This window comes from Pogoniulus pusillus, chromosome 27 (assembly GCF_015220805.1).
Source record: "Pogoniulus pusillus isolate bPogPus1 chromosome 27, bPogPus1.pri, whole genome shotgun sequence".
Lineage (NCBI taxonomy): Eukaryota > Metazoa > Chordata > Aves > Piciformes > Lybiidae > Pogoniulus > Pogoniulus pusillus.
Genome location: NC_087290.1, coordinates 9,798,459 through 9,824,770, shown reverse-complemented (window position 1 = coordinate 9,824,770; position 26,312 = coordinate 9,798,459). Strand labels below are relative to the sequence as shown.

Here is a 26,312-nt window from a genome sequence, read left to right as displayed (position 1 = left end):
GATGGTGTTCCTAGGATAGTTGAAGGAGTCTTAGACTCTTCTACCTCAGCTTTGGGACCTGATGAGCAACCAAGAATACAAAAATTAAAAATAATTCTGTGTCGCTCAGAGAGGAAGAAATTAATTCTCTAAAGCCAGGGAACAAGTTTCCAAGGACCAAAAATCATAACATTCCTGACTCTCCTCTCCTCTAATCATTTAAGGCGATTCAAAATGGGCACCTGAACCCATTGAGGCAACAAGAGTTGCTCTGTCTCCGTCAGAGGTTCTGTTCCAGGACCTTTTCACCAAAAAGGATGGAGTAATTTCCACCCCGAGCGAAAAACAACCCAACCAAACCACACCAACTCTGAGGAGCTACTACCTAGAGCAAAGAATGCTCCAAAGGACCCTGCCCTGCCATTCTAGTTTGCTTGCTTTCAGTGAGAGCAGAAGGAACTATCAAACCTCTGTTAGACAAAACAGCTGCAAAACACAGGCACAAATGAGCAGCACATCAGCACATAGAGACTGACAGCAGAGTTTAATACACAGAGGAGAAGCTTTATTGCCAGGAGAAAAAGCATGTAACACTGCCATGCTGTGGCATTTGAGACTTCAGGAGGAAGAACAGAAGCAAATTAGTGGGATGCAGGTCACAATCTTGACTTTAGGCTTCCTTTTGAAGATTTGGTTATATCTTATTATTATTATTCTCAGAAGGCCTTCTTTTAATTATAGACAGAATCTCTCTGTTTTCTGACTACTACTCCCAGCCTGCCTTCCTACCACATTCTTGGTTCAAGACACAATGATAAAGTGCCAAAATCATTCTGAGAACTTGAAGGAGGAAAAGTCAAATCAAGACCTTGAAACTTTCACTGTTGCTAAACAGTGTATTGCCAGAAAGGCTTGTAAATGGGTGTGCAATGAAGCCAGCCAAAAAGAGCCACCCACACGGTGGGTACTTTCAGCCATTCCTTTCCTCCTTTGTGTTAAACATCCAGTAAAGCTTTTCCGTTGTTTGGTTTGTTTGTTGGTTTTCCCACCACCACCCCCATTTAGATTTTTGATCCTTCAACAGCTACAAAAATGAATTGATTCCCCAGGTGAGAGAAAAGATGAAACCTGCTATAGGATAATCCAGGTTGGAAGGGCTGTCAGGAAGTCACCTAGTCTAAGTTCCTGCTCAAAGCAGGGTCAGCTGTGAGGCCAGACCAGGTTACTCAGGGTTTTATCCTGTCTGGTCTTGAAAACCTCCAAGAATGGAGACTATGGAATTTCAATTTCCTCCATCTGTGAGGAGAGAGTTATACAACGGTGGATTGTAAGCTTTTGCATTTTACTGCAGAGAAATAACATTAATTGGGATGTAAAATACCACAGGAAACTGTCTGAAACATGGATTTGTAGGTTCCAATCGGTGTTAGGGACAAGTTAACTCCTCTCTCCCTTATTCCATTTATTTTACACTGGTCCAACCTCCCCCTCCCAACACCTCAGAATTAGACATTTAATCTGTGTTAAAGATGCCTTTGGGAGGCTCTTACCTTCATTCAGAAGAACTCTGATGACCTCATGAGGATTTTTTCTGCAAGTTCTTTGGCTGTTCCCGAACCAAAAATGACTTTTTGGTCTGATCAGGAGAATGTAACGGTGAAATCAAACTTGGAGGCAGGAACTCGGGCAGCCACAGGCAAACATTAAAATGGCAGGATGTCATAGGACAAAATTGGCTTCCAGATCAATTTATGAGGCAGAGTCTAACGACCCTCAAGAGACAGCTGAGATTTTGCCAAAAAGCTTTTGAGTAGCAAGCTCTTTGGAAGGTCTGTTTTCCAAGTAGAGCTTAAAAATCTGACAGGAAACTTTCCCTAGTGACTGTCAGATGCTCAGCTGAGCTCACAGCTGCTCAGCAGCAGCAAACGTGAGGCACGCTTTACAGACTGTTAAGGTATCAGGCTACAAACTGCTTCCACCAGTGATGAGCATGCATTAAGTCACTGCAGGTACCAGAATCTAGAGAGGATTTGTGAAAGCCAACTACAAGGAATGATGAGAACATCCTCAGAACTTTCTGTGGGAAAAATTGAGGTGCTAGGGAAGAGAATGACCTCAGGAATGCAAGAATCACTGGGAATGTAGAGCTGGCTCTCAGCAGGAGCTTTGGTGACTTGAAGAATTTGTTTTCTAGGTCAGTAGAGTTTTAAAGTTTCAGTGCTTGGCTGTTGCTCGCTGGTTTGTTTAGACAGTGACTGGCACAGGCTCCGTTACCACTCAGTACAGAAACTTTGTACTCTTCACATGGACACCAAGAGGCAACGACTTACACTTAAGTTGACAGATGCAGAATTTGGTCTCAACACTTGGCTTTGAAAGAGAACAAACATTGCTCACTGCAGACAGTATATCTGGCCCCACAACCCATGTAATACTCAAAGCAACACAATGCAAAGACAGACACAGATCTGTGTGTGTGTGAAAGGAGAGACAAATGCCAAACCTGACTTCAGTACATCTGAATACCTCCTTCTGGCACTCTGCACGTTTGGATTCTGAAGATTTAATTTCACATGCAATACCTGCAGCTCAGGCTTCTTAGGCCAAAGAGCTGACAATGCAGCCATCTTCCCTCTACATGGAAGATCACTACCCCTGTATGCAAATCAGCAGGTCATCTTCAATTGAAGTATTATCAAACACACTCTCAGATTAACAATAGACTAAAGATAGGAAGCTACAAGTATATGATTCCTGCCCTTAAATATGGACCCCACTCTACACAAGAGAAATTTCATTAAGAGCAAATTACGAATGGAAACAGTTCAGTAGTGTCTGGTAATCATTTTGTCTGAATACATGGTCTGCAAGAGCTTTTCTTTGCATCCACTGGGGACTGACAATGAAACTGGAGCTTAACCATACTCCTTTGGGTTTTTTTTTCTGTGCCTTCAAGTCCAGGAATTCTGATTCTTACACCTCCACAAAAAGCTCTCTCATCTTTTAACTCCCATCTAGAGTACAGCTGCTGTGGAAATTCCTGAATAGAAAACAGTGAGCAAGGAAGTGCAACATAAAGCTGGACTGCTGCTCCACCTGTAAGAAATGACAGGATTTACTGTGTTTCTGTGGCTATTCTGACACAAGTCTACTTGGACAGAGATTAAATGGAAAAATCTAGAGGAGCAAAAGGAATTGCACACACACTTTTGATAAGCAGCACCACTGTTGGCAAGATTTTGCCTTTCTTCATTCCCCCAGTACAAGTTTTCCTCACTGTAGCTCTGCTTGTGTCAATGCAAAAAAGAGCAGAGCACTCTAGGAGGTTTGGTTCTTCCAATACATCTTTTGGTTTCCAATTCTTATTTAGTACTTCAACTGACTTTTGGAATGGAAGGTGGTACATAAAAGTACATACATTGTATAAAAGACACAGTGTAAGGCATCTGTACTGGCTCCAGACTGAACTTTGTTCTTGTCATGCTCCCCCAGAGGGAAGCCCCCCCACATACAGCTACCACACTGGATTATGTCTCTGAATGATTTGGTTCCTGCTCCCCCTCCAACCACTCAGACTATGGCTGGGCCCACTGCATGACAAAGTCACTTCTGGGCTAAATGCTGACCCAGGCCACAGTCCAGACCATTTGACACAGCAAATCACTTAAGTTTCAAGTTAAGGGCAGGAGACATGAAATGAGGAACTCTACTACTTGCACTAATCACTCAGTCAACACAAACTTGCAGAACAAAGAGGCATAGCTACTCCTCATTTTAATTTCAGTATATACAGTCCTTGAATCCTCTTAGGTTAAGCAGCTCTCTTCTGCATGTCCCACTCAGTGTAAGTAGCCAACCAACCTTTTCACAGATGGTGTAATAGAGCTGCAGAGAGTTGTGAAGGCAATAAACCATAGCGGAATACCATATTGAGAACAAAACTGTAAGAGGATATTGGCAATTGTTATTAGTTAATATTTGCTGAATAAAACCTTCATGGCCCAGGTGACAGAAGTAGATTGCCAAAAAGAGAAAGAACAGAAACATCTTAGAATAAGGGACAAGAAGATCTGTCAGAAGAGTTAAAAACAGACAACATGCACATCCAAGCCAGTGAAGAGTTATTGACAAAGCACTGTTTGCATGCATGTTAGCTGCCACAGCTCAAATCTTAGCCTTTGTAACCAACCAACCAACCTGTTGCTGCCCTTCACTTCATCCAGCTCCTTCTGCAGTCTGGCACTCTTCTCCTCTTCCTCCTGAAGCTTCCTCTTCACCACACGGAGCTCCTGCTGGGCTTCACACTTAATATCATTGGCTACAACCACTGCAGTCTGCAGATCGGCCTGAAAACGCCTCCACTCCTCAGTGTCTTCCTAGAAAGAGCAATTAGAACCCAACTGTTTGCTATAAAAACACAACTGCTTCAGCTGAGCACTTTGTTATTGATCTCTTTTCAGTCATCACAAGCAGCCAGGACCTCACCATCACTTCAAGATGATGCTAAGGTCAAACTATATATTTGTCTCTTTACACAGTACCAATGAGACTGTCAAAGAAGAAAGCTCTCAAAAGTACAACCAAACATTCGAACTACAGCTATTGATCATTCAGTGTTGTGACACTACTACAAGCACTGTTGCTGGAAAGAGCTTGCTGCTACTGGTTGATTCACAAAACAGGAACAGCTAACCCCAGTGCAGAAGCTCAGAGGTAGAAAAACTAGAAGCAGTTTTTAAAGGATATGTTATACTTTTCCTTCACAGGCAAAGAAACAGCTAGAAATGAGCAGAGAATGCAGAATGAAAGGATGTAGGAAGAACTTCATGCAGTTCTTCTAGTAAAATTACATCATCTCTCTCCAAGTCAGCAATGTAATAAAAGATCAGTTTAGCCTTGCCTTGGAATCTAAATCTTACCTTCATTTGCTTAGTCAGAGCTTTCAGCTGCCTCTCTGTTTCTTGTTTCTGTTCTTCCAGCTTCACTGCTTTACCTAGGAACAGTAAACAAGGGAAAAGATTATTAAACACAAGGGCAAGGATGAAAAGTGAAAACAGGAGGGCAGAGCAGCCTGAGTGGTTTTGCTTCTAGGAAATGCCATTAAACAGATGAAACTGAAACCAAGATACTCTGTCAACAGCAGATTTGTTACTCAAACCTCTGAAGCAGGTCCTTCTCTTGAAGCATTAAACCAGACACAGAATCACAGGTGCAGGAACATTCAGTGCACATTGTACACTGCAGCACCCGAGGTGACGCTGCTTATTCCAGCAGGTGGCAGCTCCCTTCCTACACCACCGCAGCAGCCACACTTCACAGCTCTTGGCAGTGCTTTGCCCCAAAAGCTCTCTAAAAGGCCGTAAAGCCCAGTCCCTAGAATGCACAACACATCCCTCGCTGAAAAATGAGGCTTGCAGAGTGTCTCCGCTATGATTTCTACAGCACTAACTTAAAATAGTGACTTTTGGGGACAAACAGAAAGATTGGCCAAAACTGGAAAACATCTAAAGTGAGAACATTGTCACATACATCACAGAAACATTCAGGTTGGCAAAGACACTCAGGATCATCAAGTCCAACTGATATCCCTACTCTACAAGGTGCACCCTAAACCATATCTCCAAGCACCACATGCAAACAGCTTTTGAACACATGCAGGGTTGGTGACTCAACCACCTCCCTGGGCAGCACATTCCAATGCCTGACCACTCTGAAAAAGTTTTTCCTCTTACCTAGTCTAAACCTATGCAGTCACAGCTTGAGACCATTCTCTCTTGTTCTATCACTAAGTACCTCTGAGAAGAGACCAGCATCAACTTCTCCCATCAAGACAAGCCCCTTCCTCCCTGCTACAGCCGTAAGTGAGCCCTCTGAGTAAGTTCACTTCAATCCTTCTTTCAGCTCCACCTACTTTCTAGGTCACTGATGAGCTGGTTATTGTGAAGTTTTATAGCACGATGTTGTTCCACCTGGTCCTCCAACTCAAAAATGGTCTCTTTCAGGTTTTTTATATCTGCTTCATTCTCTGATGTCTTTTCCTGCAGCTTCTGGCTGGCTCTGCTCAGCTGCTCAGCCTGCCGGTCACACACCTCCTTCAGCTGACCACACTCATTCTCAGCCTGCAAGGGAGGAAAGAAAGCTGCATGTATGTCTTTGTTTCTTAGGAGAGATCACTCAGATATTTTACTGGGTACCACACAGTCTGAACTGAAGTTTAAGCACTGCATAAACTGACTTTCTGTGTGAATGAGACCGTTTCAGGAAACACAAACTACCAAAAAAATCAGTTTTCTTTCATGGTAATAAAGACAATCAAACAAGATGCTGCAAAAGACATTAAATTTTCTAGATGATGACCCTAATTCCAAACCAGTCTCTTGCAGGCAGTGAACAGGGCAGAATTATATTCCTGGCAAGCTCCACATCTATTTGTGCATCACATCATGACGATGGTGTCACTGCTTTAGGGCCAAGACAACAACCAGTTCACCCACACTAACAATTTTGCTGGTTTTACCATGTGCATTTCCCATGGACTGGGGAAACATCTGTAGCAGAGCTACTGCAGATAAGTGCATTTCTGGATAAAGCACATCTGGCATTACTGAAGAAGGGGGAATCTGCTGCACTCCAGTTTGTTGGCTCACGCCCACACACAGATCAATTCTTCTAGGTTTTTGGGGGAGATCAAGCACAAACAAGTCATGGAAGAGCCAGGTGGAGGCTGCCAGTTCACTGAGCAGCACTGGCACAGCCTGACTGAAAGGCAGCCTTACAGAAGCCTGTGGTCTTGTTTGGATGTTACAAACAGCCAATGATTCAAAACAGCTTCATTTGAGGGAAAGGAAGAGTCAAAAGGAGGAAATCTGTGGTTTCCAAACCAAGTAATAAAAGTTTGGTACAGAGTTTGAGCACTCAGCAGTTTTTCATTTATCCTTCATAAGCTCCAGCTCCAGTAAGCACTTGGAGCTAGCAGAGAGAGCTCCCATTTGCTGTGGTCACCTATTTAAGCTGAAAGGACACCTGGACTTCCTAAATCACCCAAGCCATGGAGGTGCTTTTTGGCAATGCTCTCTTCCTCTGCAGCCAGCCAGTTTTACCATTCTTCTCACGATCCCTTCCCCACACAGGAAAGGCTGTGCACACACTATCACTCTTTCTGCAGCCATGGGACATAATCACTGCCTTGTGCTCCATACACAACTCACTTGATGACACCTCACATCCCAGCTCCCTTCCCAACATCCAGGACCACATGGAAAATATCAACAGCAACTGACTTCAGCTTGCTTAGAGCAAAGCCACAAATGAGTATGAGGCTAGTAAACACTGTTCTACAATAAGTCTACTTTTTTGCCATTCTTTTACCTATCCCAAAGCAGAATACTTCTCAGTTTGGGAAAAACAAACACATTTGAGTTTTAGGAAAACAATCTCATCTGGAGCTTAATTGTGCATCATTAGTCATGTTGCTGTAAATACCTTCTCTGAGCATTAGATCATGTCTCTGTGTTCTCATGACCTATGGCACCTGTAGCTCACTACTAATCAATCATGATTAATTATTCAGAATGTAAGACTTGCTACTAACTCCTGATGCCCTTCTCTTTATCTGGATTGCCAAGTGGGTTTTTTTCCATCAGTATTTGTTCCTGTAACACCAAAGTAATGTTTTTACTGACCTGTTCTTTGCTCTGGTTTCAATAAACAACTTCATTTACTGAAAAAGTAAAGTCTGCAGCAGATGTTAGGGGAAATTACTTTTGATCTTATAAACATAGCTATGCTAAGAGTTTTTCCTTACAATAATAGAGACATGATCTGCATATTGCAACAGAAAGAGGCAATATCCTAAAACCCCAGCTTCCACTCAGAACTAATTAATGCAACTGAAATCCTGGAGACTGATCATGAATGGCTCAGCAACAATCAAGCCACATAACTACCTGTTTATGGAAGGACAGATAAGTAACCATTCCATTGAACAGCTGTTCCAGCTTTACCTTAGATAGCAGCCCCTGGATGTGCTTCAGTTCACTGTTTGCCTTCAGCAGCTCTTGTTTGAGCTCAGTGCAAGACGCTTCCAACTGATCCTTCTCCGCACGAGCGACCTTCAGCATCTCTTGCACCTCAGAGTTGTCAGCAGTGCACCCCATCACATTGATTTCTGCAGCCTTTTGTTTCTCACTCTCCAGCTGAGTTCTGAGAGAGCTATTCTCAATTTTTAAACCTTCTAAGGCCATTTTACAGTCCTCCAGAGTTTTTGTCACTGTGCTGTTGCTCTGCTGTTCCCCTTCTAGAAGTTTCAGCAGCTTCTCATTTTCTTCTCTCAAGCTTTTAATCACCTGCTGGGCATCTTGATGCTCCCTTTCTAAACTTCGTAGGCTGCTGGTTAACTGTTGCTGAATGTTGAGCAATTTCTCTCTTTCAAACTGTGCTTTTTCAAGAACTTCAGCACACTTCTGCTCCAGTTCCAGAACCTTCTCTTCCTGAGTTCTGCTGTCTTCATTCTTGGATCTCTCTTGGAGCAGAGTCATTAGCTTCTCATTTTCTTGGCTCAGCTGTTCTGCTCTATCCCTGTGCTGACGAAAGGAAGTCTCCAGGAGAGCTTTCTCTTCCACTAGCTTCTCATTTTCTGTTGTCAGCTCCTGCACCATTTGCTGTTGATCTGACAGCTCCTGCAAAGTGGCTTGCAACTCCTCCGCTGTGCTGTGGTGATTCTCCTCCATTTTTTGTATCCTCTCTGTAAGAGATGCCACAGAAAGGTCACTAATGTTGTTTGGAGAACTTCCTGTAGTGGAGCACTTGGAACCTTTGAAGTGGTTGCTGTTGGAGGATGCTGGCCTGGAAGGTACATCAGCTATGTGCTCAAAGTCAGAGGCGTCGGGTGACAAGGAGGCTTTAGTCACATCGCTGCTGGAAGAACCCGAATTGCGCAGCACACCCCCGCCCGAGCGCTGCCTCTGCTCGGCCATTTCACCTCTAGACGCCTTTTTTGATGGGCTTCCAAAACTGGACTCTTGGGTAGTTGGGGTCGGGAGGCTGCTGTTCCCTCCACTGCTCGTTGTTGTCGTGTCTGAGAGGGGAGAGTTCTCTAGGTAGAGCAATTTCTCTTTCAGCACACGGTTTTCCTCGCCCAGGCTGGCTAGCTCCTGCTGGAAAGTCCTGTTCTTCTCCTGGAGGGTCCTTATCAACGGATCGATGTCGACAGGTGACACTGCCTCTAGATTTTGGTTGGAAGCTCCCATTCCCTCGGCATGCAGTGACCCTTTCTCTTTGCATTTCTTCAGTTCGCAGCGGAGTTTGGTGATTTCCGAGTCTTTTGTCTTTGCTTCTGCCAGGAGTTCCTTAACCTGAGATTCCAGCACGGCCTTGTCACCGCTTTCATTCTCCTGCTTGGACTTGCTGGCGGGGCGCACGTGTTTGGTAGGAGTTGGTGCCCCAGACGAGGTGGGACTGGGCTGTGTTTTCCTTGTGTTGGCTTGACCACGCAGCACGGCTCGCTCTCGGGATACAGAGGATGATATTTCCCGGGGTGCTGGAATCCCTGTGCGCTTCACAGTTGAAACTGCTCCTTCAAGAGAAAAAGAGATGGCAAACAGAGTTAGTTTGTGAAGAAAACAACTCACACACCAATGCTAGAGTCCAGAGCTGCCCTGGGAAAAACCACCTGAGTGTTTGAATAGGTTTAGTCATGAGTGAGTGTGTGGATTCATGTTTCAAAGGGTGGTATTATTCTGCATGTCTTCCTCTCCCACCCCTTTGCAAAAGAGCACAGCCTGCTGAGGGTTCCCCTCCCCCCCAAGGTAATCATGCATTGCAGCATCTCCACGTTGCATTAACTGCCATCTCCAAACACAGAATATTAATTGTTTGAAAATAAAACTTCTTTGCACTGCTTTGTGAAAGGCTGGATTTCAGTCTATTGATTTCTGGGGAAAAGCTCAGTAACTTGAGACTTTGGACACACACAGGAGTATTTTAGCACATAAAACTAACGGTTTCGCATTACCCTCCACTTATGTAGAACATCAGCATAAGGTCTGAAATGGTTTTGCATTACCCTCCATTTATGTAGATCATCATCATAAGGTCTGAAAGACTTCTGCTGACTGCAGATTCAGTGAAATACAAAACTCTCCTGGCACTTCTAACAGTAAGACAACTGTGTTGCTGCAGTTTCTCACACTGAAAGCAACAAGAGATTTTTCCTGTTCTGTATTTTCATCCTCATATGGAAGATTTAAACAACATAGGTAGAAAAATCAGAATCATAGAATGGTTTAAGTTGGAAGGGACCTCAAAAATCATCCAGTTCCAACCCCCTGCCATAGGCAGGGACACCTCCCACTAGGACAGGTCACTCTAGGCCTCATCCAACCTGGCTTTAAACACCTCCATGGACAACCTGTGCCAATGTTCCACCACCCTCACCGTAAAGAATTTCTTCCTAACATCTAGTTTAAATCTCCCCTCTTTCAGTTTAAACCCATTACCCCCCATCCTGTAGATTTGCTTTGTTACTTAATGCAAAGTATTATTTGACCACAAGGAAATCAAGTTTGAATTGCTGATTTTCTTCTTCCAAAGCTCTCTTGGCATACAGGCCCACAGGTGGTTAACAGCAAGAGCCATCCTAACCGTGAGTATTAACAAGCTGGTTAAAGAAGCTGCTTCAAAGGGAGGTATTTCATGTCACTGAGCGGCCACACTACAAATTAAATTCTTCTTTTTAGGATCTTATTTGAAAGGAAAAGCCCTAAAGTACAAAGACCTCATGCTTTGGGATATGGTACAGTGAAGAGCTATTGTCTGACATAGCCTCACAAACAGGATGGAAGGACCACTTCTGCGAACAGAAAGGGCCAGCGAGGCAGGGCTTGCAATAAAAACAAGTTCCAGAGCTCTCTGGGGGGAGATCCCAGATTCAGCCACCTCCCCACACCTTTGGGAGGCTCTCTTTGCTCACACTCATGTGCTGCATGCACAGAGATTCAGCCACCTCCCCACACCTTTGGGAGGCTCTCTTTGCTCACACACATGTGCAGCATGCACAGAGATTCAGCTACCTCTCCACACCTTTGGGAGGCTCTCTTTGCTCACACGCATGTGCTGCATGCACAGAGATTCAGCTACCTCTCCACACCTTTGGGAGGCTCTCTTTGCTCACACGCATGTGCTGCATGCACAGAGATTCAGCCACCTCTCCACACCTTTGGGAGGCTCTCTTTGCTCACACACATGTGCAGCATGCACAGAAACGTGACCAATGGGGAAGCAGACTCCCAGCCTCATCCAACAAGCAACCTCCCGGCAGCACTCCTCACAGGGAGCAGACCTCGGTGCAGCGCTGCAGGGCGGCCAAGGGTTAATATTAACACCCCCCAGTTTGCTCAGCATCTCTGTTGAAGAATGCACTAGGTTTATAAACCCCACAAAACCAGCAGCCCCTCCTCTTTCCCAAACAAACACACTCTGCAACAGGCACAATAAACACCCGGAGACAAAGAGCAGCTGAAGAAAAGCCCCCTGAACGCAGAGCCCGAGCAGGAGGAGAGCACAGAAAGGGCTCTGTGATGGCAGGGGCACGATAAGGCCAGAGACAAAGGCTCCACTGTTTAAGGGAAGAGATAGCAGGGCCAGGCTGGCCTGACAGTGAGCAACCCACACAGCTTCACTGAGTCATCTACAGCTGGAGCCGTGAGGTGTCAGGGCAGCTCGGGGCTCCCCAGCGCACCGCCAGATGGACGTTTCTCCACCGCTGACTCGGAAGGCTGCTGGGGAACTCCGCGCACAGGGCTCAGCTCACTGCTCGGCACAGTTCTTGACCTGAGGGGCTCCCAGCTGCCAGCCGCTGGCACCTTAACCCACATCCACGGCAGTGGGCTCGGGTGGTGAAAAGCTCAACGTGAGCCAGCAGCGTGCACACACAGCCCAGACAGAGCCGTGTCCTGGGCTGCCGCAAGGGAAGTGTGGCCAGCAGGGCAACGGAGAGGCTTCTGCCCCTTTACTCAGCTCTCCTGATCTGGAACCCCAGCACAAGGAGGACATCGAACTGCTGGAGCAAGTCCAGAGGAGGCCACAAAGATGCTCAGAAGGCTGGAGCAGCTCTGAGGACAGGCTACCAAGAGTTGGGACTCTTCAGCCTGGGAAAGAGAGGGCTTCGAGACCACCTTGGAATGGGCTTCCAGTGTTACTTATTACTGTCTACAACTACCTGAAGGGGCATTGTAGCCAGGTGGGGGGTGGCCTCTTCTCCCAGGCAACCAGCAATAGAACAAGGGGACACAGTCTCAAGTTGTGCCAGGGTAGGTATAGGCTGGATATTAGGAAGAAGTTCTTCACAGAGAGAGTGATTTCCCATTGGAATGGGCTGCCCAGGGAGGTGGTGGAGGCACTGTCCCTGGGAGTCTTCAAGAAAAGCCTGGATGAGGCACTTAGTGCCATGGTCTAGTTGATTGGATAGGGCTGGGTGATAGGTTGGACTGGATGATCTTGGAGGTCTCTTCCAACCTGGTTGATTCTATGATTCAGTATCTGAAGGGGGCCTACAGGAGGGCTGGGGAGAGATTACAACTGGCAGCGTAAATACTGCCAGCTGGAAATACAGTCTCAACTTTACAGTGAGAGTGGTGAAACACTGGAATAGGTTGCCCAGGGATGTTGTGGATGTGTTCAAGGCCAGGTTGGATGAGGCCTTGAGCAACCTGTTCTAGTGGAAGGTGTCCCTGCCTATGGCGGGGGGTTCTAACTGGATGATCTTTGAGGTCACTTCCAATTTAAACCATTCTATGATTCTACAGCGCTGATGCAGCTCACACCCTAGGATGAAGGAGAAGAGGGAGGCTGGGTGGACCATGATGTGCTGGGTCATTTCCAGCAGAGATAGAGCAGCTCAGCACAGCTCTTCCTTGCTCTGAGGCAGAGGTTCACCTGGGCATTCCCAAGCGTCCAGGTGGGAAAGCACACATCTTTCTCTGAAGGTCTCTCAAGTGCCCAGAGTGAGGAGCAGTACTCAGGCCATCTACAACCATATTACACATTTAAGATGCAAAATACACATCCCAAGTGGCCACAGATGTTCTCTGATGAAGCCCGAGGGATGGATTTAAAACCTTCTGCTACATCCTGGACTTTTACTCCATCTGAAGGGGTTTTCTACTGTTATGGCAAAATTAATGATCAAGCAAGTGCCCCAAACTGGGCAGCACATGAGTCGGCAGCATTGCATCAGCAGTGAGCAGTGCTGACTGGGCACCATCATGTATGTGGCAAGAAAGAATGCAGCTGCTGCACGCTGGCACAAACCGCAGAGCGCTGAGGAAAACACCTTGTCCCAAGGGAGATGTAGCACTTCTGGCAGCAGTGCCACCAGGTGACAACTGCACCGTGACCCTGAGCAATGGAAGGCACATACCTAAGGGTAAGAGTTAAGCATGTTTAACTGGGAGTACCTGTACCTCATCAGCTTGCCAACCAGTGCAGGCTCTGTGCTTACTCAACCTGCCCCATGTGTTTTGTAAGGCTCCATGCTCTGCTGACTCCTTCTGTCCTAAATCACACAGCATTTGCTGCCCATCAATAACCATTAACCAAACTGGGGTTTTGTTTGTGCATGACATAGAAGCATTTATGCATTTCCTTCTCTCCCCTCTCCAAAACAGTGCCATGCAATACTACAAAACCCACAGAGCACCCAGGAAAGGAATAGCTCTCAATGCAATCTGTATGTTGATTAGAAAGCATCACAGCAAGGATAAGCTCTGCTATAAAGTCTGTTTTATAGGTGCCCCCCTCCAGAATGACCTTGAAATTAAGCAGTAGACTAGTTATAAATGGAACTGCCAACCTCACAGCCCCAGGCACCCACTAGGCAGGAATGGCATTTAAGGCTGGACAAGTCTCACTGGTGACCTGATTAGTTCAGCACCCCACACTGGTTATGGGCTATGGGAGACTCCAGGCAGAAATGTGCCTGCCAAGCTGCAAAACCCAATCTAGTTTTGATTTACACTGCTGCTTACAGCAGCTGGAATCACACAGAACTCCCCAGAGAGTGCTTGCTCTGAGCAAGGAAAAGAACAGACAAATCAGTGCTGCATCTGAGGGAGAAGTTCTAGAAAAACAAACCCACAAATGAAACAAACCCCAGACTACTGAATTCCCTTCTGCTGGTCAAAGCGGTGCTGTGGCACCTCATGCCTGTTTTCATCATCCAGCCAACCTCCCTAACCTGCTTGCTTAACTATTCTCTTGCCAACTGTGAGCACCACCTCTTTCCCACCCTTCCACACATCCAAGCTCAGGCTACCTCTGGCCAACAGTGTATGTCTCACTCCCTTTGCACCATATCCAACCTCCCATTCTCCCAGTCCCACACCCACGCTGCTAATAGGCTCAGCTTGTGTTTTCCCACTTCAGAGAAACTGGGAATTACTCCTGAATTACTCCACTGGGAGTTACTGTCTGAAAAATCTGTTTTGCTCAGACTGAGGTCACCTCATCACTGAGCTCCTCACCTTGAAGCCCAGCAAGAACTCCTCCATTTCAGCATCAGCCATGCTAATCAGGTGTGAGGGATTAAACCCCGCAATTACAAGCTCTATGTATGTGCTCAAAGTGCTTTACAGTCAACAGCTGTTTGACTCAAATCTTCTGAAACACATAATTGTTAACTCTTAGTTACAGGACAGGGAGGCAGAGAGAACTGAAATGCCTCACCCAAGGTCACAGTAAGGATCAAGACCCTGTTGCTGCTGGCTGGCCGCCCGCTGTGCAGCTTGCTTGTTTGCACCACTTTCTGCCAGGGAATGCTTGCTGACTTTCCGCTGGTGTCAGAAAAAAGGAGGACTTTAATGAGATAAAAGCTGCCCCCTCATGATGATCTTTAGCCATTCTAATCCCATTTTCCTCACTGCTCCAATGTTTTTTGCAGAAGGAAGGATCAGGATTACTCCTCATCTTTTTCCACATAATGATCTATATTTGATCTGAGCTCTCATCACCTGCTGCATCAGCTCCCATAGGGACATCCACAACCAGAAGAAAATGGGCTATGGAATGGAGAAAACCATTCCCAGTCCCCCAGGGTGGAACACCCAACCTAGAGCTGCTGTACATCACTATCTCCCCAGCCTTGAAGTTAAATTTATTTTACATCACTCGAGTATAATTAACAGTTCAATTACCTGCTTATTCAACCCCAGAACAGGGGGACAATCTCAGAGAAGTACATTCATGTGACCCCAGAAACACCTCTGGAAACGTTTTCATTTCTGCCCTGAATCTCTTTTTTTAGAACTGGAATCAATACAAAGATGATTTGCCTCTGGCCTTTGTGCCATTTGTGTCCCACAACCTGCCCTTTGCTTAATCCTCCCCTCCATCAACGTTTTAATAACCCAAAGGGTAACGCCAGAAGCTTCTGCTGTTCCAGGGACTGAATTAACTGAGGATGTTCCATTTCATACTTTCTTCCTCAATATAAATCCTGTCAACTCCTAAGCTAAGAACAACTAAGCCACATTTTCTTCCTCAGCATGTTTCAAAGTCCACGTTAGCAATTCATTCCTCCACAGCTTAAGTAGGGAGGGAGCCCCCTGCATGTGGAGCCCATCTATGTAACCCAAGCATGCTGCTCACTGATTCATTTCAGTCACGTAAGACTGAAGCTTGAGGACAGATGCATCTCTGGTGTGAAAACAATGGATACCTTATTTGAATCACAAGGGCAGGATAACGAAAAAGAAAAGGAAGCCATTCATGCTGCCTTGCAACCTTGTAGCCATAGAAGCCATAGGCTTCCAAAAGGCAGTCTGTTACCTGCAGAAACGTTCATGCCGGTGGTTATCTGCTGCCCTAGGACTGTCACAGCTCTCCCAGCCTGGCTCCTGCACTTTACACAGACCAGCTATTTGTCACTGTCTTCTGTCTGCCATCCCTCTCACACCAAAAAAGGGTCCCGAAACAAAAGAGCAACAAGAACTTAGGGACTAATTCATAGCTTCTCTGCCAGCAGAAGACTGATCCTTTGTTGCCCTGGAATTCTGTTCCCATGTGCTAAGATATGTTAATAAATGCTGGCATCTGAGCAAACTCCCAAGCCTCAAACAGAAGAGTGATTCCTGCAGTAGCCTGAAGGGAAGGTCTGTACAAACCAAGTGGGCTGTGAGCACCTAACAGCATTCTCTTTAGTCAAGTCATTCTGCTAACAGCCCATGCTTGTACAGCAAACGGGAGTTATTAGCAACCCCCCAATGCAGTTTTACTGTGCCACACCACACCTGGTGTTTAAAACCTATTTTCCAAAAGGGGTTAAGCCATTGACAGCCCAAAACGTGAGTGAAAACTCAGGGCATTTGGGCAGATCACCTTTCCCTGCTACAGCGTTGCTCCCGAGATTGATATGGAGACTGACTGACAGAAGACTGAACTAGGGATGTCCTCTGGGAGATGACTATCCAGCACGGAAGGAGGACTGGTGTACATTGAATTGGCTCTCTTAAAGTACTCCATTCCAAGAGCTCAGAGTGTTGCAGCCTTTACTCCACTGAAATGCCCTATTTTCCTCTGCCCTTATTTTTCCTCTTTAGGCAAGTGAAATAGTTAAAAAAACACCTTACAACTTCCCTACTAACCAGAGATCTTCTGATACCCTAATTAACAGGAAACACACTGACACATCTCACGACAGCATGAGAGAAAGCAAACAAAACTGCTGAAAAGCAGAGCAGATAGAACAGCAACCCCAAGCCCTCAAGCCGTGCTGCTGTGCTCTGGGCTGCAGACATCTAACCCCCTTAGATTTGTTCTGCACGTTGTTGAATGCTCCTATCCCTAAACCTCCAGGCATGCTAACAGTAACACATCCTGGGAATAAATACTAAACAGATGCACATAACTGAACTCACAAAGACGACCCTAATCAGTTCCAGGTGTTTCATGGGGGTCGGAATAGGAGCAGGGCTGGATACAGAAGGCCAGATTTTCAAAGAGGTTTAGGGGCCAGGAGAGATAGTTTAGCCCCTACTGCTATTTTCAGAACTGCTTAAGCTGTTTAGAAATTCATATTTGAGAGTGAAGTGCCTAAAACTTCTGGTGAACCACCATCTTAGGTCAAAGTCAGGATTAAGGAGTGAGACTATTACACTGTGGCAAACTATCACAGCTTCATCTGCTTGATACACAAAGGGAATCAGCTGAACAGGTCAGCTGTCAACATTTGTTAGTGACCACAGTGCTTTGAATCCCAAGCATCCCATTCCTCTGGATAATCCTCAGTAACTCTGAAGAGCACACCATTTTCCATCTCATTTATGGCTGTCCTGCAGACAGAATGTTCTCTGCTACCTGGTCTTTATGCAACAGCAAAGAAAGCAAACCTAGGCTTGGCCAGCCATGGCTTTCCTGGATTAGACTGTTTGCAGAGTATTAGTCATAGAGCCAACACCTTTACAGGTCAGCAACTCTTTGGGAAGGTTCACTCGGACTCCACCTAGCTTTAGAGAAGACAAGGAGATGGCTGCAGAACAACAGAGGTGGTTTTGATAATCTAACACTAATTACATAGAAGCATCTGCTCAAATAAGGCCTCCTACTCACTAAGCAAACACAGACTAAAAAGTAATTACAACATGAACTCTTCTTTCTGAAGAGCTTTAATGGTCTGTTTAGACTGTCTGGACTGCCTGACTACGTTCCCTCTGGAATAGCTGTGATACACAACAGGAGGAAAAAGCTAAAAGACTTAATGCAAAGATTTTGATCTATGTAATCATTGTGGACAGTGTAGCAAAGCAACTCAGGTACTGATACACAGAGGAAAAACAAAAAGTAAGAGACCAGAGAAATCTAAATTACAAAGTGTTAGGGAACAACAGACACCCGTACTGGAAAAGTTACACTGCCAGAGGCTCCAAAGAAAAAGCAGCATCTTGATCTGTCAGATTCCTAATTTAAGGGTACAGAGACCACTGACAATCAGAGCTGAACACTGAAAGCTTGGCTTTCTGATTTCATCAGAAGGTGAGAGTCTGGAGATCTGGGGTGCGAGAAGCACAGGGGAAAGGGCACAAATTTGGTAACTCAAAGACTAAATCGTGATGAGACTACTTGTCAGCAGTGTAGGTCTGCAGATGAACTACTGGTAAAACATTCTTCTGAAGGGTAGCCATGAGAAGAGACTCTCCCATAACAGGAATGTAACCCAATAGGAGACACAACCTTATATTTGAAGCATCTCCACACAGTTCCAATTTTACCAGCAAAGCTAAGCAAAAATGTACCTTTACAGGTCACAGAAACATCCAGGCTGGGAAAGCCCCTCAGGATCACCAAATCCAACCTAGAACCCTACTTTTCAAGAGTCACCTTAAACCATATCCCTAAGCACCACATCCAAACCACCCTTAAACACATCCAGGGTGGGTGACTCCACCACCTCCCTGGAGAGCTCCTTCTAGTGCCTGACCACTCACTCTCAGTGAAAATCCTTCCCCTAATGTCCAATCTACTTCCCCAGTCTCAGCTTGAGGCCGTCCCCCCTTGTTCTGTCTCCAATTACCTGTGAGAATAGCCCAGCAGCAGCCTCTCCATAATGTCCCTTCAGCTGGTTGTAGACAGCAACGAGGTCTCCCCTCAGCCTCCTCTTCCTCAAACTAACTATCCCCAGCTCCCTCAGTTCCTCCTCATAAGATTTATTCTCGAGGCCCTTCCCCAGCTTCATTGCCCTCCTCTGGACCCACTCCAGCACCTTCACACCTTTCTTGTGTTGCAGTGCTCAAAACTGAACACAATACTTGAGGTGTGGCCTCACCAAAGCCAAGTCTAAGGGGACTGTCACCTCCCTACTCCTGCTGGATACAGCATTTTTATTACAAGCCAGGATACCATTGACCTTCTTAGCTGCCTGGGTACACTGCTGGCTCATACTCAGCTGCCTGTCTACCACAACCTGCAGATGCCTTTCTGCCAGCAGCTCTCCAGCCACACTGCCCCAGGTGACCCAAATGCAGGACCTGACATTTGGCCTTGTTGAACTCATCCCATTCATGTCGGGTCCCACCCAAATCCAGGTCCCTCTGCTGAGCGTCTCTATCTCATTCACATCAACACTGCCACCTAATTTGGTACAGCTCCTACAATCCACCAAAGGCCCTACTAACACTGTCCTCTCCAGCTAGCTGTAACAGTGGTTTTAAGAAGAGAAGACACCCAGGGAATCCCTGCTGCACAGTCAGGGGATTTCTGGAAGAGCACAAGTATTTTCTTTGCAACTTGCTGAACTCACTCTGACCAGTAACTGTCATCTTATCCTTTCTTACATAGAAAGTCACATTTAATTCTTCCCAAAGAAATGCTAAAATATAACCAGAAGAAGAAAGCTCTTCTCAGCACCTGGTGGTTCCAAGCTCTCAGCACAGCCACTGGAAGAAGAATGGAAGCTCAAGTTCACATTGTCACAGCTCAATGCTACTGCAGTGGAAACAAGGTCGCATTCAGAAGGTAAATGAGAGGAGATCTGATCAAAACCCTGCTCACAAAGTCTCATTGTGAAATCCAGCTGACTTTCTTTCCTCTTTATGGGCCTGTTCACATACAATTCCCCTCTGAATAACAGCAGGAGTAGTTAAAATCTCATTACTCTGAGAGACATGCCAGTGTCCATACAAAAGAGCTTCTCCAAGAATTTCTTATGCTGCTTGCTTGGGGCTTCTGAAGGTTTGTTAAGCATCAAATGAGAAGTCCAGCTCGGATTGTGCCTGTCCTGAGCACAATACAGTTTTGTCCCCAGCACAAAACCAGTGCAGGTTGTACTGTAGGAGGGAACTTTTGCTCAGAAGTCTAAGGACCAAAGATATGCATGTGAAGTACATTGGGAAAGCTAAAAAGGAGGCCAGAATTGTTCTACTCATCACAGAATGTCAGGGGCTGGAAGGGACCTCAAAAGGTCATCCAGCCCAACCCACCTGCCAGAGCAGGATCACCTATACCAGATCACACAGGAACACATCCAGGTGGGTTCTGAGTATCTCCAGAGAGGGAGACTCCACAACCCCCCCTGCTCAGAATCAAGAAGTAGTCAGAGGGCTTCATTGCATCAACAAATCTCTGGCACTAAGAGAACCATCACAGAATTGCAGAACAGTTGGGGTTGCAAGGGACCTTAAAGATCATCCAGGTGCAACCCCTTTGCCATGGGCATGAACACCTTCCACTAGATCAGGCTGCTCAAGATCCCATCCAGCTTGGCCTTGAACAACCCCAGGGTGAGGACATCCAACACCTCCCTGGGCAACCTGTTCCAGTGCCTCACTACCCTCATTGTAAAGAATTTCCTCCTGATCTCCAGTCTAAATCTCCCTTTTTCCAGCTTGAAGCCACTCCTCCTCATCCTATTACTTCAACCCCTTATAAAAAGTCCCTCCTCAACTTTTTTGTAGACCCCTTCAGGTACTGGAATGCCACTATAAGGTCTCCCTGGAGTCTCCTCCGAGCTGAACAACCCCAACTCTGTTTGTCACCATAGGGGAGGTGTTCCAGTCCTTTGATCATCTTCTCAGCCCTCCTCTGGACCTGCTCATGAAAGTACCACTGTGCTGCTCTCTGAAATGAGGCATACACCCCTCCCACAAAATAACCAAGCAATGCACACCACCACATGTGCCAAGGCAGGTGCAGATCACAGGCGTCACCACAACCCTACCACTGCAGTGCTTTGGATGTCTGCAGTACCCAGCAACCTGGGTAACAAACACTGAGCCTTCCAAAGCAAGTGGTAGGCAAATGTTCAGAGAAACTTTATATCACACACTGACTGGAATGTCCCTTGGGTAAACTCAAGCCTCCTTCTTTGGGAACTGTTAATACCAGTGGGCTTGCCAAAACATTTTAGTCACCTGTTAACTATACCCCTCAGCTACCCCCTCCCCCCTGAAAAAAAGAATGACTAAAACTCTCAAGAATGACTAAAACTTCCTATATGTAGTGTTATCCTCAAATTAATCTGGAGGAAATTAAAGATGTCCAGAATTTTCCTTACTTGCAATGAAGTCACCCACACCTGCTGCTGCTTCTTTATGCAATTTAGTAATTTTCACAACCATCACAGGAACAAGAAGTTACATAATTTTTACACTCCCTAAGCAGGCCTCAACCCTACATACTTGTGACATTAGCACACTGAAATTAAAGGGATTTCTGTGTACTGTGAACCCTTCCTGCTCTTGTTTGTTCTGGAACTTCTCCTGCCTATGCACCTGTCAAAACGAGATGAGATCAGGTACAATCATCTCCTACCTACAGCAAACTGAATTTGAAGCTAAGCTGCATCCTAAGCATTTTTGTAGACAGTAACTGGTCAAAAAAAAGCAGCCCTCAGAACACTACTCCTAAATGTGAACCTTTAAGCAAAATGGAGACAAAGCTGCTGGGGTTTCTCTCCAACCTAGTACCCAGCCCTAGCCAGTCAACTAGACCATGGCACTAAATGCCTCATCCAATCTTTTCCTGAACACCTCCAGGGACAGAGACTCCATCCCCTCCCTGGGCAGCCCATTCCAATGCCAATCACTCTCTCTGGCAAGAACTTCCTCCTAACATCCAGCCTATACTTCCCCCAGCACAACTTGAGACTGTGTCCCCTTGTTCTGTTGCTGGTTGCCTGGCAGAAGAGACCAACTCCTACCTGGCTACAGCCTCCCTTCAGGTAGTTGTCGATAGCAATGAGGTCCCCCCTGAGCCTCCTCCAGGCTGAACAACCCCAGCTCCCTCAGCCTCTGTTTCCCTCCTGCGAGTTTTGAAGCTTCTGCTGCCAGAAGGTGGTTAGCAAATGCTTTGGACATCTCTGAAGTTCACTAACACTTCCCCAAGGAAAATGCTGTTCAGAAAAATCAATGGATTTGTTCCGAGGCAAAGGAAGAAAATTAATCTCTCAACAAGGAGGTATGTACTGGGATTGATTCTGAGAAAGGTCTGCTAGCTGGACTGAGAATCCCGAGATTTTCCTTGCAGACAAGTAGAGAGTTCTTTCCAGCTCAGAAATCTAGCCCAGAAGTCCATCACTCAGCCATCACTGGGTCAACAGTGGAGACAGCACAGCTGTACTTCCACTTCTGGACAAAAAAATGATTCCAAATGGCACACCTGTGCTGAATGGTTTGAGAACGACAGGAGATGAAGAAAACAAAACCCCAAAGCTAAACCCAACCACATAATTGCAATTAATAATGGTCAGCACAGAATAGCAAGCGAATGCATTTCTCCATGTACCATAGGTGTCCCAATTGAATACTTACACCTCATCTGGGTCTGGAGCTTCATGAAGAGCTACCTAAACCCCTCTGGTTCAAGAGTCCAAAAGGGAAAAAAAGTGAAGAGAACCCCCAGCTCCTTCCAGATGGGTCAGGTCCTGTGCCTCCCTTCTCTAAGCTACAAAAAGTGTACCTGACATCACATTCATGGGCACAAAGGGTAAGAAATGAACCCCACATTTTGGTAGAGAAATACTTAATATCAACACTTGCACAATAAGAAGGCTAACTTATTCAACTTGTTCATTTAACTGCTGAAGAAGCCACGCACGAGAACTGATCTTGTCATAAAACCAGATCTGCATGGGGCTTTCCCTTTCATTTCCCCTGTTAAAGGCAGAGCCTGCTCTTCACTGTCCTTCCCAGAAACACTTCAGCTCAGAACCACTGAGGGAGCACCAAGCGACTGCAGAGGAAAGGAGCTGCAGAAAATGTCTTCACACAGCATTGCTGTTGAGTGCTTTGTGTAAGGAAACACTGACCTGAACCCTCCAGTTCAGCAATGCCAACAGACCCAAAACAACTTCGTTCCTCTTGAACTCTCAAAACATGATAATTCAGAAAGAGCAGAGGGGTAAAAGGGATCAAAAACAAATGTGAAAGGAGGTTCCTGCTTCTCCCCTAAAACAAAGGGCAGGACTTAAAAGCTGGAGGCCTTAAATTGTTTGCTTACTGCTTAATAACCACTGTGCATTACATTGGTATTACAACTGCCTTTTGTTTAATCAAATGTGATGACCACATAATAAACTCAATTTTATTGTCCTTTCCAGCCTGCTTCAGTGAGGGGGTGGGGAGAGGACTGCCACTGAGTTTCCACAGCTGTAGCTCTGCCCAGCATAGGGCCGATAAGGGAGGCAGCCAGCACTGTCCTGAGTGGCTGATATTAGGAACTGGGCTGAAATCATTAAAACTATCAACACAGGATGAGATGTATCAAGAAAAGAAGCGAGACAGAAAGGGAAAGAGGAAGACATCTCATAACATAATGAGATGTTTATCTATAAAAAGTTGCCCACTTCAAAGCAGGAAGGGCTCAACTCCTTGGTTAAAAAAAAAAAGGCTTTTAATTAAAAGATCAGTCAAAGATTTTCCACAGTCAAGCAGCCTCAAAGAAACTATGTGTGGGGGAGGCTGAGAGTAATTTCTGACATGATTAGTCCATTCTTCAAGCTCAAGGTTTTATGAAAGCAGCATTTCTCAAGATCTAGGAGATAAGGGCTGTGAAAATGTCCTCAGTCTCTGCAAGTGGACTGCCTCTTCTCTCCTGATGCCTCCATCCCCACCAGCTTTTGTTCAAGAATAGCCTGGAGTCTCTCTCTGGACATATTCAAGACCCGCCAGGATGTGTTCCAGACTAATCTGGTATAGAGGATCCTGCTCTGGCTGGAGGGTTGGACTGGACAAGCTTTCGAGGTCCCTTCCAGCCCCTAACATTCTGTGCAGTACTAACAGAGCTGTGTGCCTTCCACCTTGGAGCAAGATCCATTGTAAGTCTAAAACCAAGGGGCAGTCAGATGGATACCCAGCGCCGGGTTGACCAAAGCTACTGCCATGTCCTTTAGGACGTTGGGAAACGTAACATGAAGTATTCCTGTACTTTGCTTTAGCCAGCTGACAGCTTTTGGCTGTCTGCTGCACACAACCCTCCATTAGTGGGTCTTGAAGCCTTTCAAGATTTAAATGAATTGCAGCAGGTCTCTGCAGCACTCTCTATTCAAGGCATGGTATCTGCAGACAGGGATGGATGTGACACCACTGCCACAGCCCTCGCCGACATCAGAATAGCAGCGGTACAGGCTTCTCTTGGGAACGAGAGAGACACTTCTGCTTGGTGAGACCGTTTTGAAAACGCTTTTCCTGATGCTTCCTGAGGAAACAGGGTTTTGACAATTCACCCTTGAACAGATAAATTGATATTTTCTCTCTACAGGCTGCAATTTACTTTATCACGTGGCAGAGAGGAACACCAGGGCCATTGTGCTATTGTATGCTCGGCAAGTTGGTGCTGTGGGCTTTTTCCAACCAGAGAATAGCAGAGCCTGCAATGATTGGTGTTCATAGAAACTCCATCTCTTCCCCACTTACCAGCTGGTAATTGCGACTAAGAGACCACTCTGGTGAGCCAGTTGTGTTCTGCACAAGCCCAGGGTATTACCTCTGCATTATTTCAGGAATCATATCCCTCTTTGTCTAGGAGTGTAAATATTCAGGTTTACTTTGAAAGGTCTTTCTCTTCCCTGTCTTGCAGAGAACTAGGATCCTGCCAACGAATTTATCATTATCCACACCCTTGTAGAAAGAATTCCTACAACAGTGATTATGTGAGACATAATTACATGGTATGGTAAGATTTCTACATCTCCAGTATAAAGGCTGCAATATCAAAACACAGAAGACCTTAAGGGTGTGTAAAATACAAAGGAATATCCTCCAGATACAGGGAAGAAACCACCTTTGCCTTTTACTTTGTTCACATTATTCAGAACAACTTCCTGTCCTTAGTATGGGATTTCTCTAGCCAGCTGGAGTGGTCAGAGACAGTTCAAAGTGACAGTCAGGAAGACAATGTTCAGCTTCTACCCTTTCCTCCACGACAATTCAAAAGGATTGCCTTGGATTGTTGGTAAAGCAAATGTGAACACACCAAGCACCCATTTATTACCAGGCTTTTGCACAAACCTATCTGAAGGAAACCATGAAGGTAAAAGGCAAAACTACCTTTTAACCTATAAAAGGTAAACAAGATGAATTAAAAGGCTGCAAGAAAATCACATGGCCTGTTCTAGTTTGAGCCTAGCTAGAATGTTTTGTTGAGAAGAATTAGATTACAGGCTGTGAGAAGGAAACAATGGTGATGTCTACTTCACTCATAGGCTGACTGAGATATACAAGAACAAGACCACAAACATAGATAAAAGAGTTGCTCTCTGTCTGGGGCTGCAGGAACTTCTCTCTCTAACCTAACCTGTCGTCTGTGTGACTAATCCATCTGCTTCCTAACCTCGCTGGCCAACCCTCAAAACTACCTTGAGCATAAGGCAAAGTCTTGGCTAAGGTAGAGGGGTGGGAGGCAGGCAGAAGGGTGATTGAGAGCCTGAGGGACTCAGGTTTCTGGGAGGGCTGTTGTGTTCTCTGTATTACTTTTTTAACTGTCTATATTGTAAATATCTGCTTGTAAATATAAAGCTTCATTCAATTCCCAAAATCACCGAGTCTAGTCTGGGTGATTTTTTCAAAGGGGGGGGTGGGGGGCAGGGAACACCCAAACCATCACATGGCCTTACATGTTTTTCTGCTGAATTCAAGAACCCTACTGTAATAGCCTGAGGCACATGCTGTGCAAAAGGGCACTGTCCTCAAAGGTAAGAGTTTGCTCAATAACCATTTTATCTTTCTTTAAGTAGGCTTTACATTTTCAGCTATCAGCCCAGTTTAGAAATGGAACAGATTGTTGAAAGCAATCAAAAGAAATCTAATGACCACTGGTCAGCTTCTCCTGAACACTGGTCACTGGGCCACAAAGAAACACTAAAGAAATGTTAAGGGTAAAGTACAGATCAGCAGAAAAAAGAAAAGGCAGCCAAGAGAAGTGTAATACATCAAATGACTAACTGCACCCTGTCCCTAGAGCCCCTCTCCATACATTACTAAATATGACTTCACTGAAGTTATGGGTAAAATTCTTATCTGCTTTAGTAGTGTCCTACTTTCATCAGTGATTTTCAACACCTAACATCAAAGCATCCATCAAGACAAATACAACAGGAACATAATTTTGCTCCCAGCACATAGGCATATTTACTTACGTATTTTTCCTAAGCAATCAAACAAATTCCAATCAGGACACAAAATCAGCCTGGTTCTTTCATCCTGGTAACAAATGGAACAATGTGTGTCCTTGTTTCAGCCAACACACCTCCTCTGGGTGATCAACGCTGGACCCTGCAAACTCATGATGTGAGCCTCACATTCTCCCAAGGGTGCATTTTTTCCAGCAATCAAATCAAATTTGCCTGTGAG

At 45.6% G+C, this 26,312-nt stretch overlaps 1 protein-coding gene across 7 annotated transcripts in view; it reads right to left on the bottom strand.

The window, feature by feature from the left end:
- Positions 1-26,312, bottom strand: part of SPECC1 (sperm antigen with calponin homology and coiled-coil domains 1) — a 108,434-nt gene that overhangs the window by 37,107 nt on the left and 45,015 nt on the right. For 5 of the 7 annotated variants that reach the window (XM_064166467.1, XM_064166466.1, XM_064166468.1 and 2 more), the window contains 4 exons: positions 7,983-9,553; positions 5,891-6,098; positions 4,899-4,972; positions 4,177-4,355 (listed from right to left, as the gene is read on the bottom strand). In XM_064166467.1, the coding sequence (XP_064022537.1) occupies positions 4,177-4,355; positions 4,899-4,972; positions 5,891-6,098; positions 7,983-9,553 (2,032 nt within the window). Of the gene's footprint in view, positions 1-1,529; positions 3,076-3,130; positions 3,865-4,176; positions 4,356-4,898; positions 4,973-5,890; positions 6,099-7,982; positions 9,554-26,312 lie in introns of those variants that run through there. The other 2 variants (XR_010307387.1, XM_064166471.1) reach the window with 2 other exon arrangements.